Source organism: Syngnathus leptorhynchus, chromosome 22 (genome assembly GCF_054491065.1).
Source record: "Syngnathus leptorhynchus isolate UIUO chromosome 22, UIUO_Slep, whole genome shotgun sequence".
Classification (NCBI taxonomy): Eukaryota; Metazoa; Chordata; class Actinopteri; order Syngnathiformes; family Syngnathidae; genus Syngnathus; species Syngnathus leptorhynchus.
The window spans coordinates 7307993-7322332 of record NC_141216.1 but is presented as its reverse complement, the minus strand read 5'-3'; the positions used below and the strand labels follow the sequence as shown (position 1 = coordinate 7322332).

Genomic DNA, 14340 nt, shown 5'->3' with positions numbered 1-14340 from the left:
TGATCTCTTTGTGTGTCTTTGCATGTGAAGAAATTGACAATAAAGCTGAAGTTTTGGATGATCTCACCTGACTGTTTTCTCAACGCACTTTGTTGCTTCATTGCAGGAGTGTCCAAACCTTTTGCAAGGAGGGCCAGATTTGATAAAGTGAAGGGGCCAATAGTTTTTTCTGACATTTTATAACTACAGAAATTTCATGCAAATACTGTTATAAAACATTTTTTATTGTCACAATTGTATTTATTTTTCAAATGACAAAATAACCACATATAAGCCACTCAAGCAGATGTGAACAACTCTAAAAATCAAGTGAAATGGAATAAATCAAGGGTGGGGGCGCATGTGTCAGTGTCAACATGGCACTATAAACATTATTTTACGTTTTATCGGGGCTTGACGGAATATCTCAGAACAGCACAATAACACAACAGAATAAATGGAGAGTCAGCGTCTCCACTTTGTACTTAGTCGGCTAATTGCTTTTTTTTATGGCAAAATGGTTGATGCTTTATAGTGAATCATTAATATAGCTGGTATGCCACTTATTAACCTTGCCAGCCTTATTCTAGGCGTGCGTTTGTCTCGATTAATTTGCGGGTGCTTAGTATTTCAGCCTCACGTGTTGCCTTAAGTCTTTCCTTCAAAAACACGCTCAAGCTTTGTAGGTATTCTTTTTTTGTCGTCATCTCAAAATGTGTTATGATCAGCAACCTTTCAGCATGCTACTTCAATGCCATGATGATGATCACGATGCCCAATATTGATGCTCACACACTCATGTACACATGGACTCATGCTGTCATCGATGATGAGGCCATCTTAAAAGATTGATTAAAAAAAAAAAAGACACATGGCCTCTTAAGTGTATGTGTGTGTATGTATATACGTGTGGATATATGTGTGTGTAATATATATCCATCCATTTTCTGAACCGCTGTGTCTCCACGGGGGTCGCGGGCGTGCTGGAGCCTATCCCAGCCGTCATCGGGCAGTAGGTGGGGGACACCCTGAACCGGTTGCCAGCCAATCGCAGGGCACACGGAGACAAACAACCATCCGTACTCATACCTAGGGACAATTTAGAGTCTTCAATCGGCCTGTTTTGGGGATGTGGGAGGAAACCGGAGTGCCCGGAGAAAACCCACGCGGGCTCGGGGAGAACATGCAAACTCCACACAGGGAGGGCCGGAGGTGGAATCGAACCCGCACCCTCCTATCTGTGAGGCGGACGTGCTACCCAGTGCACCACCGAGCCGCCGTGTGTGTGTGTGTGTGTGTGTGTGTGTGTGTGTGTGTGTGTGTGTGTGTGTGTGTGTGTGTGTGTGTGTGTGTGTGTGTGTGTGTGTGTGTGTGTGTGTGTGTGTGTGTGTGTGTGTGTGTGTGTGTGTATGTATGTATGTATGTATGTATGTATGTATGTATGTACACATTAAATGTGGCGGACGCGCTTACGTATCCCAGCAACAAGTCAATGAGCTCAAGGCGGGGTCTATTTATATTCAAAGTCGATAGTGAATGGATTGCACATTCCTATCGTACGAGTCACACAAGCGTCACCGAAAGGTGTCAGTTGAGTATTGAATACACTACCGACAAAACCTCCAAGAACAAAGTACACCTTTTCAACCGGATTACTTGAACCGCGTGGAATTTAACGCAAAATGCTGAGGACAAAAAGGACAACAGCACCTCCGGTGCTGCTAATACTCGTCTTTCTGCACTCAAATGCCGTTATAGGTGAGTTTATCCAGTCTGCTGACTGACGTTGATCTTCAGGTCGCCAATGTGAGGTTTTTTCTTGATTGCATCCAACCACATACGTATAACTAAGTTTTCGTGGTGGTGGTGGTGGTGGTTGGGGGGTATTGTGTTCTCGCCATTCTTGAAGACCTGCAACATAGCGTTAACGTCTGAGAAGCGCTTTTAAAAACACCAGGAGTTGAAAACATTTTAATCATAGAACAGAGAACGAAATATGCAAACTTGGGTAAATACATAGAATTTAAAGGCAGAAATTGAGAAAGATTGTAAAAAATAATTAAATACAAACATAACCTTCAATTCATTTTCTCTTAATTTTACATTTCATATATAATTTTGATATTTAAATTATAAAAATTAACGAACATGCCAGATACATGAAAAAATATCCATATTAGTAAATAGGGGTTAAAACTAGTGGTGTCAGTTAATTGAGTTATTACCGCGATACATTTCAACCCCCTTTTAAATCCATAATTTTTTTAATTACGTGATTGAGACCTATTTTGGCCTAATATAATTTGTATTTTTTCATGTACTGTTGCAACTTTGATGTCATTTGATTACAAAGTTGATTAGAAAGTATTTCAAGTGATTTGTGTTCATTAATTTTACAGGCTTTTATCCCAGTGCAAAGAACGTGACCTGGAAATCCACAAACTTTAAAACCATTCTGACCTGGGAACCATTACCAACTGATTACTCCTACACCGTAGAGTTCTCTGTGTAAGACCTTTTAAGAATCTACAGTTCTTTCAATGGCAACATTTTGCTCTATTATATGACAAATCATTTGTTTTGCGTTGCTGGTATTTACACAGTATATGTGAATAGATTCTGTGTGAAACTTTTTGCAGGGTTGCCAAGGACAAGCAGAGGAATTCTAATTGCATACGGATCTCAACAACTATATGTGATCTGACCAGTTCACTGACTGACTTAAATGCCTGCTATGTAGCTGATGTCCTGTCTGAACCCCCACTGGGAGTAACCTCTGACCTCACTGAATTTCCATACACAAGCTCCTCACGATTATGCCCCGCCAATGACAGTAAGTAAAATTTTAAACAACATAATTTAACTGGATCATAAGAGGGCAGCTGTGTGGCTTTCAAGAAATCAATGCAAAAGTTCAGTGCGCATACCACGTACGTACTGCACATTACAAACTTGAGAGAGGCTGAAAATATGCTCGTCATGCCTGACCCTAAGTTGGAGGATGCGATTAGTATGTGTTCGATACACCAAGTGTACAACGAGTTGTACAGCATTTCCAGTTCCAAGTTACTTAAGTAAGCAAGATTTTCTTCAACTTAGTGGTTACAATAATTGAATTAAATTGAATATTTTATTTCGGGCACAAGCGTGAAGACAAAAAGAAAAAGGCCAAAATTAAATACAAATAAAACATTTGAGCTCGAAAAGGAGTGGGAAGAAAAGGAATGTACTCCGACCCCGGAATCAAACACTTAATAATGTGGTTTCTAATATAGTACAGTACCTATAGTTTGATTAAGTTGGTGACATATTTACATCAAATCCAACAATGAATTACATGAATCATCATTTGCAATAATAAGAAGGCTTGTGCAAAAAGCACCCAGGGTAGTCAGAAGAGGGTGGAGTGAACGTAGAAATTATTAAACATACATACATGGATTCTCCCACTCTCCCCTTCCACTTGCCATCTCGCACAACTCCCCCATCTCTCAAGCGCATATTCCTATAGCAAGTCGTCATCCTGTCTTTCAACATTAATTTTACATTTATTCCTATGGAAGAAAATCACATCACGGAACGTACTAAATTTGGAAGTCGAGGTTTCACTATACCAGTGGTTTTTAACCTGGGTTCGGGGAGTCAGTCTCAGGGATTCGGCAAAGCCTCCACTGCGGAGGTCTGAACACACCTGAATTATTGTGTAAAATTGTGACGACGCATATTTGAACCTGTCTCTCAAAGGCAATAGCAGAAGTCACACTGATTTGCAGGTATGTAATTTGTTTTGAGTTCATGCATTGTGTTGGTTATGTTCTTTGAACAAGGTGATGTTCACGCATGGCTCATTTTGTGCACCAGTAATACATAAACATTAACGTCGTGAATTTGAAAAACAAATTTTTTTTTTCACTAAAAAGGGGTTCGATTAATGCACATATGAAACTGGTGGGGTTCGGTACCTCCAATAAGGTTAAAAACCACTGCACTAAGTGACAAAATCAATGAATGTCTAAATATTTTTGGCTCGACACGCATGGAACAAGTTTTTTGTTTTGTCGGAAAAAAAAAAAAATTCTTTTCTTGATGATAAATATTGTTTGTATTGGTGTGTTGTTAATTTTCTTATTGTAATATGCTTTGCAATGTAAAAAAGGCATAGGCTTAACAAGCTTCCACTTCTTTCTATGCCCTTTCGATTGTCTTGCTTTCTTGAATGTAATAAATAAAATCTACCAACCAACTGACCAACCCCAAAAAACTTTACTGAGGTAGCCCAATGGCTGTTTAATTAAAGTGTTACCTCTACTTACGAACGGCTATACTTACAAACCTTTTGAGATACAACCGGAGCCTCGGGATTTTTTTGCACTAGCTTACGAACCAATTGTCGACTTCCGAACCGACGCATCATTAGTTTGGTTACAAACGAGGCGGGCTATTTGGGGAAAGGGTAATGATGAGGAGGGCAGTGCAGGACGATGAGGCAAGCTGACGAGCTAGTCAGCGAGCACGCGTCGTGCATCGTCGAAGCAGACGGGGCATAGCAAGCTCGTGGTCAGGGACAGGCAGAAGGTCGAGCCAAACAGTCCAGAGCAGATCATAAAAACAGGCGTTCGCGACAGTGAATCGGGAAACAGGCAGCGCGCTACATAGCGGATCTGGAAAACACAAATCAGGTAGCATAGGCAGGCATATCGAGGCAGATAAACCACTGCAGACTGACGAGCTTGCGGGTTTTAACTACACACCCTAATCAGCCGGTAACAAGGGCACAGGTGGCAGCGGTCTGCACCGATTAGCGGGCAGCCGTTTGGCATTGGATATGAGCACAACCGCGGACTAGGGCGAGGGCGCGTCAGCCGGCCAGCACGGCGAGTGGACCCATGACACGTTACGGTAGTGTTTTTGTGAGTGTGACTTTTGGTAAAGCCCTAAAGAATATTTCTCAGAGTCAGTTAAACTTTAAAATCTTTAAAAAGTGTTGAAAAATACAATAAAGTGTTAAAAAAATACTATGATAAAAGTCTTGGCTATCGTAAAATATTGACTCCACATTGCGGAGGGATCTTGGAACCAATTATCAGTGATAAACGAGGGATCACTTTTCTACTTACAAACACGATCGCGGAACCAAGTAAGTTAATAAGCTGAAGAACCACTGTACACTCACTGATCGCAGTCAGGAAATGGTTGATCACGTTTTTTAGACATTGTGTCCAAACTTAAAAATTGACAATCTACGCCATTTGTTTCAAACTCGAGCCCTGGGGGCCAGATACGGCCCGCCAGATCATTTTATGTGGCCCGCGAAGACACATTTTTGTATCGTATTTGTGTCATTACTAAAATTACAAATTGTCTTCACTTTTTTAAAATAGAGCTATTGCCATCAATTTTGACTACCATTCGTCTTTTTAAATTATTTGAACAATTTTTACTAGTCTCTGATTTCAGAACTAGCTATTCATCAGATTGTTGTGTAGCCTATACCGTAAGTATATCGACAACGTTGACAATCATAATGGCCCTCCGAGGGAAACCATGACAACGATGCGGCCCGTGACAAAAACGAGTTTGACACCCCTGATCTCCGCCAATAAACAGGCAGCACAGAGTCGCACTGGTGAGCACATCGGCCTCACAGTTCCGAGGGTGCAGGTTCGATTGCAACTCTGCCTTCCCTGTGTGGAGTTTGCATGTTCTCCCCGTGCCTGCGTGGGTTTTCTCCGGGCACATCCCAAAAACATGCATGGTAGGCTGATTGAGCATTCCAAATTGCTTGTAGGTGTGAGTGCGAGTGCGGATGGTTGTTCATCTCTGTGTGCCCCGCAATTGGCTGGCAATCAGTTCAGAGAGTCCCCCGCCTACTGCCCGATGACTGCTGGGATAGGCTCCAGCACGCCCGCTACCCCCATTGGGACAAGCGGTACACAAAATAGACGATGGATGGCCATTAAACAAACCTAACACTACTCTTTCTCCCAACAAACCACATCTGATCAGTCTCTTTTTCCAGCTGATATAGGCAGACCTGATTTCAAGCTAGACGTGAGCGACGACAAAAAGAAGACTACGCTGTATGTGACTGACCCACTTACCGCATTGTTTAAAGATGATCATCAGTTGAACATTAGAGACATTTTCTTAAAGAAGCTACACTATAAAGTCACATATCGTAAAAACAAGAGCTCTGGCAAGGTAAATTTCAGCCGTCATCAAAATCAGCACCAACTGCAAATGAATGATGAGTTTAACATCAGCGTACTGTTATTTCTCTCCTAACCCTCTGCTTTCAGAAAGTGTTCATCTCTCAGACTAATGTAATAGAGATGACTGATCTGGATCAAGGAGAAAGCTACTGTTTTAACGTTCAGGCCTTCATTCCAAGCCGCAGCATCGATAAACAGCTAGGAAAATTAAGCCAAACTCAGTGCTCTGATGACGACAAACAATCCATCTTTGAGGGTAAGTGTTTGATGTGTTTTGCCAACCAAAGATAAGATTCAGTAAGATTTATTAGTCTCGCAATGGGAGCGGTCTCACTGTTTCAACAGCCATAGTGGTTATAAAGAATAGCATGCAAAGATGTTTATCTCTTCTAGTAACTGTTTAACTGTATAACTATCCTTGAACCCTATATAGAGAGCAATGACTTGAAATGTAATGCACAAGTAATAAAATATTGGTTGACAAAGTGTGGGAGCTACTGTTAACATACCAGATTTCGTAAGAATTACCTGAATGCCCTGAACAGCATAGGCAATGTATCAATGAATGAATGAAGAACTCTTGCTCCAAGCCCCTTGCTGGCCCAGTTAGCTAGCCACCTCTCAGCCATGTCGCTCAGCCATGTAGCATAGAAACTTCTTGCATGCTGCCAGACCTCTTTGTGGCTGCCCGCTCGCTGTCTATCCAGCCAGAGCAGGAAATGCAGCAATGTATGTCGCGCTACCAGTCCAGCCAGTGTGTGTCGTCGCTCTGCCAGTCTGCTTTGTGCCTCAATTACACATAATAAATAATAATAATAAATAACTGCAAGCCAACCTCCGGAGGTTGGCTTGTTGAAATCTAAAAGTTGTATTTGGAGCACCGGACTTCCAGTGATATATGGCCAGCCGAGTGTGGCACCTTGTTTTCGGATAGGCGCTAAAGGGTATCAGGGGAACTTTAAGTCAAATGAACCCTTACCGATTTCAATGTAATGTATAATACCCTATGAACAATTCAATTTACAAAATGCCTCCCAAAATGCATTGGTGACGGATGAAAGAAAACAGACAGGAAAGACAGAAGCACTACTTTAGCTGGCGGTAATCAATTTCAACGGTTCATGACTGGCAGAGGCTGGGATGTGATATTGTGGCGGACCTCACCTAGCAGGCCTACAGTTAGGAGTGGGGTGATATGTTTGTCCTTTGTGATGACATCATGTCTTGTTGCTTTGAAGACTTATAACTAGCCACAGGTGTTGGCAGATATCCATCCGTCTTCTTCCGCTTATCTTGGGTTGGGTCGCGGTGGCAGCAGCTTTAGGAGGGACTCCCAGACTTCCCTCTTCCCAGCCACTTCGTCCAGCTCATCCCGGGGGACCCAAGGCGTTCCCAGGCCAGCTGAGAGACATAGTCTCTCCAGCGCGTCTTGGGTCAACCACGGGATCTCCTGCCGGTGGGACATGCCCGGAACACCTCCCCTGGGAGGCATCCAGGAGGCATTCTGATGAGATGTCCGAGCCACCTCATCTGGCTCCTCTCAACGTGGAGGAACAGCGGCTCTACTCCGAGTCTCTCCCGGATGACCGAGCTTCTCACCCTTTCTCTAAAGGAGAGCCTGGACACCCTACAGAGGAAACTCATTTCGGCCGCCCATATGGATCTTGTTCTTTCTGTCACGACCCATAGATTGTGACCATAGGTGAGGGTAGGAGCGTAGATCTACCGGTAAATTGAGAGCTTTGTGTTGACAGTGCACTGCTTCCCCCTCCTGAGACGCCGGATGGTGGACCAGAATTTCCTCGAAGCCGTCCGGAAGCCCATCGCCTCACCAAACTTCTCCCACGCTCGGGTTTTTGCCTTCCAATCACGCCCTTCCAGGTCTCACTGTCATTGCCGACGTGAACATTGAAGTCATCCAGCAGAACGATGGAGTCCCCAGAAGAAGCACTCTCCAGCACTTCTTCCAAGGACTCCAAAAAGAGTGGGTACTTTGAACTGCCCTTTGGTGCATAGACACAAACAACAGTCAGGACCCGTACCCCCACCTGAAGGCGGAGGGAGGCAACCCTCTCGTTCACCGGGGTGAACCCCAATGTGCAGGCGCCCAGCCGGGGGGCAAGAAGTACACCCACACCTGCTCGACGCCTCTCACCGTGGGCAACTTCAGAGTGGAAGAGAGTCCAGCCCCTCTCAAGAGGGCTTGTACCAGAGCCCAAACTGTGTGTGGAGGCAAGTCTGATTATGTCTAGTCGCAACTTTTTTGCCTCGCGCACCAGCTCAGGCTCCTTTCCAGCCAGAGAGATGACATTACATGTCCCAAGAGCCAGCTTCTGCAGCCGGGGATCGGACCGCCAGCCAAGGTCCCCGCCTTTGGCCGGCTCCCAGCTCACTTTGCACCCAATCCCTTTGGCCCCTCCCAGAGTTGGTGAGGCCATGGGAAGGGGGACCCAAGTCTCCTTTTCAAGTTGTGCCTGGCCGGGCCCCATGGGTGAAGGCCCGGCCAGCAGACGCTCGCCTTCGAGCCTGACCTCCAGGCCTGGCTCCAGAGGGGGGCACCGGTGACCCGCGTCCGGGCGAGGGAAAACGAAGTCCATTTATTTTACTCATCATAAGGGGTTCTTGTGAGCCGTGCTTTGTCTGGCCTCACCTAGGACCTTTTTGCCATGGGTGACCTGCCAAGGGCATGAAGCCCCAGACAACATTGCTCCTAGGATCATTAGGACACGCAAACCCCTCCACCACGATAAGGTGACGACTCATGGAGGCAGACAGTCATGGAATAAAGACGTGTTTCTCACTTCTGCCCCAATATGATTTCAACTTTTTGCTCTTTTACTGTATTAGCAACCAAAACTACATCAAGATGACATTTTCAAGATTCAAGAATTTTTATTCGCCATGTTTGAGCGTGCCAAACAAGGAATTTGACTTTGGTACATCACCGCCTCTGTTCAACATTTCGGTGACTAACAACACTCAGGACGTGTGAAAAATGACAAAAATTCTCAAACATCCCCTGATCTTAAACTTCCAGGAGGGCAAGGAAAAAACTAAAAACTCCAACTAGGGGAAATGAGAAACCTTGAGAAGAGACCACAGATGGAAGGAACCCTCTTCCAGGATGACCAGGCTGCAATGGATGCAGAGAAGACACAGTACAAATAATGTAGAGAATTCAAAAAAGGTGTGGAGAGCAGGATGTTATTGCACAGCAATGATTCTGAGACTCTCGCGGTAGTGAAAGGATAGACAGACGCACAAACGGACTTTGAGGCAAGGTTGAAGCACATGAACATATGTGTAAGCAAGACATTGTACTTTGTATCAGGCTGTGTTTTTTGTTTATCTGCTCTATATATTTGTCATTAACTCATCTGATAATGTATCTCAATTGTCTTTTTTTTTTCCATACAGTGTATTCAGCGGGCGTGATTGCAACTGCCATCGTCCTGATCTTGCTGCTGATCATCATAGTAGTTGTAACAATAGTTTGCTGCAGGGGCAAGAAGAGCGCCCTCAAAACTGAAAAAGAAGGAATTCCACTCCGGAGTATATAGAGCAGGGTTGTCAAACTGGTCTGTAGTGTAATTATATTTGGCACACAAAGACAAATTGTGCATTGACTTTGTGTCAAAACAAAAATTTAAAATTGTCTTCACTTTTCAAAAATAGAGCTGTTGCTAGCAATTTTTATCATTCTTTTTTTTCTTTTTAAATTTGAACAGTTTTTACTAGTCTCTGATTTCGAAAATACCGTATTCTCCGGACTCTAAATCGCTCCGGACTATAAGTCGCACCAGCCATAAACTGCGTAATAAAGAAGAAAGACTTGTATATATACATATATAAGTCGCACTGAAATACAAGTCACATTTTTGGGGGATATTTGTTTGATAAAATCCAACACCAAGAACAGACCTGTCATCTTGAAAGGGAATTTAAAATGAAAATAGAATAGGCAACAACAGGTTGAAGGTACGGCATCCTAACGTTACATAAACAAGGAACTGGGAACGTGCTTGACGTAACATATTAAGAATTATTCAAATAACTATCGCATAAATAACATGCTAAAACGTTTGTCCAACCATCTGCATTACTCCAAATCATTAAATCCAACAAAATCTTCATCCTCTATGTTACTTATAAACAACTCCGCTAACCCCGCAAGTAGAAGATGCAGCGCCTTCTCTTCTACGTGGCTTAGTGGCTTACGTCAGACTCATTTTCAGTTGCAGTTCCAATTATTCCACAGGCCTAGAGCGCCTTCATGCGGTTTATGAAAATAACATTTGAAATGATATGTGTTAATAATTTCATACATAAGTCACTCCTGAGTATAAGTCACACCCCCAAACAAACAGAAAATAACTGCGACTTATAGTCCGGAAAATACATTAGTTATTTATCAGTTTGTTGTGTAGCCTATGCTTTATTTAATATAAGATGTTCATAAATGTATTTGGGTTAGCAGTCATAATGGCCCTCAGAAGGAAATTATGACTGATGTGGCGCACAACAAAAATGAGAGGGTTCTCATCGCAGTCACACATTACTTTTATGGTGCGCAGTATTTACGGATATAGTTCAATGGATGGACATGACACTAGTTCCAAGATTTCTTTTTAAACGTGAGACTCAATATTATGGTTTCTATGAAACTGCTTTTTACTTTTTGGGATGCTTTGTGGACTTTTAAAGCAAATAACATAAAAACTAGTGTATCACTGAAAAGTCTTGCCACACCAGTCTTTGCTGCATAAATCATTGTCACAATTCTTTGCCATCCCATTGATTCAATCATGGCTCAAGTTTTCTTTTGTTGCTGTATTTAAAATTATCCTCCTCATCATCATCATAATTATAGGACAGACAGTAAAGCAATGAGCCCCATTCTGTTGTAATACTCTTGCTGTTTTAGAGTTAATGATTTTTTAAGTATTACTTTGTAACTGAGAATTGTGTGACAACAGGGTTTTTTTTACTGTTCAAAAGCAACACTAATGAGCAAAACTGGTGTAATTTAATATGTTCACCCTATAATAGGCTACAACACGCCCAAAAATCATGATGCTATATAGATCTAGACCAGGGCTGACGATGTCCGGTCGTCAAGATCCAGATCCTACTTTACTTCAACACACACGTTTCAAATGAGGGATCATTATCAGGCTTTTGCAAAGCTTGTTGATGGGTTGTTGATTTGAATCAGGTGTGTAGAAATAAGGATAGACCTCAAACAGACCTCATTGGACTTGGGCACCTCTGGGCGAGATATTCATGAAACCATATGAAACTGGACAGTAATCATAGGCTGGTTTCAAATCTACTCATTGCAAAAATTCTTGAAAAAGTCATAGCGCAGCTACTTAATGATTATGTGGTTGCTAACAATCAATATGAACCTTTTCAGTCTGGTTTTACAGCTAACCACTCCACTGAGACAGCTCTTGCTAAAGTGACCAATGATCTCCTCATCGCTACGGAATCCAACACCTCATCGGTACTATTATTACTCAATTTTAGTGCTGCCTTTGACACTGTAGATCACAACATATATATATTAGATCGCCTTGAAACCTGCGTTGGAATTTCGAGGTCAGCACTTTCTTGGTTTAGTTCTTGTCTCTCAGAGAGGACCCACCGCGTAGTCAATGGCAACACAACCTCTGAGCTCATTCATGCTACATGGGATCGATACTTAGACCTATACTATAAACAGATTCTTTTGTTGAGACAAATAAAAGTTGTAGTTGTTACCTGCTAATATTTTTGACTTTGACTCTGAGGAAGACTGGAGTGACAGTCGAAACTGTCAGCGGGTAACAACTAAAACCTTTATTTGTCTTGTTGGGCTACGGATTTTAGCTATTGATCTGACTCCAAATTGCGATCAACACTTAACACAAGTTGCTATGTCCCAATCCACACACTGGCGCACCTAACAATTTTGCGAGTTCGTTCTGTCAAATACTCAGGAGCGACTTATATGTGATTTCTTTTCACAAATTTTCAAAATTAAAAAATCCGCGATGTAGTGAAACCGCGATAAATCAACCGCGATGTAGCAAGGGATTACTGTCATTTGAACTGCCAGTGACGTCATAGGCGGCGCGCGGCGGTTGTATACATAAAGGTCAAGGATTCCATCATGGGATGACGAAGATGAGGAAGGGCCCCACGTTTGAAGGATTTCATGATTTGGAGTGACACAAGGTTTCAAAAACTTATTTATGTTATAGTTATTTGGTATATTTTATTTCATGTTGCAACGTGTATATGTTTTTATCGTTACAGTTCAGTAGTTGTTGGCTCGTTGAACTCTTGTTTTGTTAAATAAAGAGCCGTTTACCAAACCCATGTCTTTCCTGGTACTTTGTTAACGCTACAATATAGTTATATACTAGATCAGTGTGGCGCGCGGCGTTGTTGACATAAAGGACGAGGAATTTGATCTATGGATTTAATGATTAGGAGTGACACAGATGGTATGATAATATTGTTATATAAACCCACGTCTTTCCTGGTACTTTGTTAATGCTACAATATAGTTATATACTAGATCTGTGCAGCGCGCGCGGCGTTGTTGACATAAAGAACGAGGAATTTGATCGATGGATTTAATGATTTGGAGTGACACAAATGTTTTGATAATATGGTTGTAATATGATAGTTATTTGTAATATACTTTATATATCATTATATGGGTCTGTGGAATAATTAGAAATGCAATTTACAACGGGTCCAACGTCAGCATATGCGGCGCATACGCAGCATTGTTTACGTAAAGGACGATCGATGGATTTAATGAATTGGAGTGACACAGATGGTTTGATAAACGTGTTATTTATGTAATACTTACTTGAATAACTCTGAATGCCCGTTCTCAGCGCCTCATTTGTGTATATGTTACGTTAGCATACCGTATCGTTTAGCCTACTCGTTCATGTCTGTTCTTGGTGTTGGATTTTGACAAATAAATTTGCCCCAAAAGTGCGATTTATTCTCCAGTGAGACTTGTATTTGTGTTTTTTTTCACTTTATTCTGCATTTTATGGCTGGTGCGACTTATACTCTGGAGCGACTTATAGTCCGAAAATTACGGTATATATAATGTTAGAAATGATAAATCTGCAGGATTGTTGTAATCTTGAGGTGTGTCTTGCTGAGATTAAATGATGGATGTCTCTCAATTCCCCACTTCTTAACCCAGATAAAACCGAGATGTTGGTAATTGGTCCTGCTTGTTATCGGCAACTTAACAATTAGCAAGACAGGTAAAATTTAAATTGATTATTGGTGAAATTCGTGGACTGGATTCCCCATCATAATTTCAAATTTTATTAAGTGACAGATTTGCTGAAATTTAAGGAAAAAAGACATTGTTCATTACTAATTGAAGAGTAAAACAAGGGGAGTTTCCCATTATCTGAAGTTAGAGAATAAAAACAGAAAAAGTCTTAGAAAATTGTAGGTGTTGTTTGACAATGTTTACGTGATATTTTTTATTTATTTTGTTTGCATGTATTTTTAAGGCACGTTGTTTTCAGTACATCATCAGAGTAATGATGAAAATGAGTGTCTACATTATTATTATTTTATATGTATATGCATATATATATATATATATATATATATATATATATATATATATATATATATAATATATATACACACACACACACACACACAGTGGAGCCTCGGTTTTTGAACGTCCCGGTTCTCAAACAAGTCGGTATCCGAACAAACAATTCGAGATTTTTTTTGCTTCGGATGTCGGACGAAATTGGTGATTACATTTTCGTTACTCTGAGGATTGCATCAGGTCTAATCATACCTCCAAAGGAAGCAAGTGGGAGCAGTGAGCAGTAAGAGAAGAACAAGATGGCGCCGCGGACGGCAGCCTCGGTCGGTCGCTCTCTGCTTCTTTGTCTTATTTTGTGTGTTTTCTGTGTCCTCTGCTGTCCATGAACCCTTGAGTTTGTTCTGGCGAAAGATGGTATTGGTGATGGTAAGGTCGCATTGAGCATATTTGCTAGGAAGCAAAACCCCGTTGGAGTTGATATTTTCAATGCCTTCCTTGCCTGATGTGCCAGTTTGTGACTAGGGGCTTCCAGACTTCATAATCCTGCCCCCGTTGCCACTT

General features: G+C 41.9%; 1 protein-coding gene across 1 annotated transcript; it reads left to right on the top strand.

Moving 5' to 3' along the window:
- The first annotated feature begins 1462 nt into the window (after positions 1 to 1462).
- On the top strand, positions 1463 to 13577 carry f3a (coagulation factor III, tissue factor a). The gene is made up of 6 exons (XM_085904337.1): positions 1463 to 1737; positions 2379 to 2487; positions 2619 to 2812; positions 5999 to 6180; positions 6279 to 6447; positions 9609 to 13577. The coding sequence occupies exons 1-6, from the start codon at positions 1662 to 1664 to the stop codon at positions 9749 to 9751; spliced, it is 873 nt and encodes a 290-aa protein (XP_085760463.1). The 5' UTR covers positions 1463 to 1661; the 3' UTR covers positions 9752 to 13577.
- Positions 13578 to 14340: the final 763 nt, after the last annotated feature.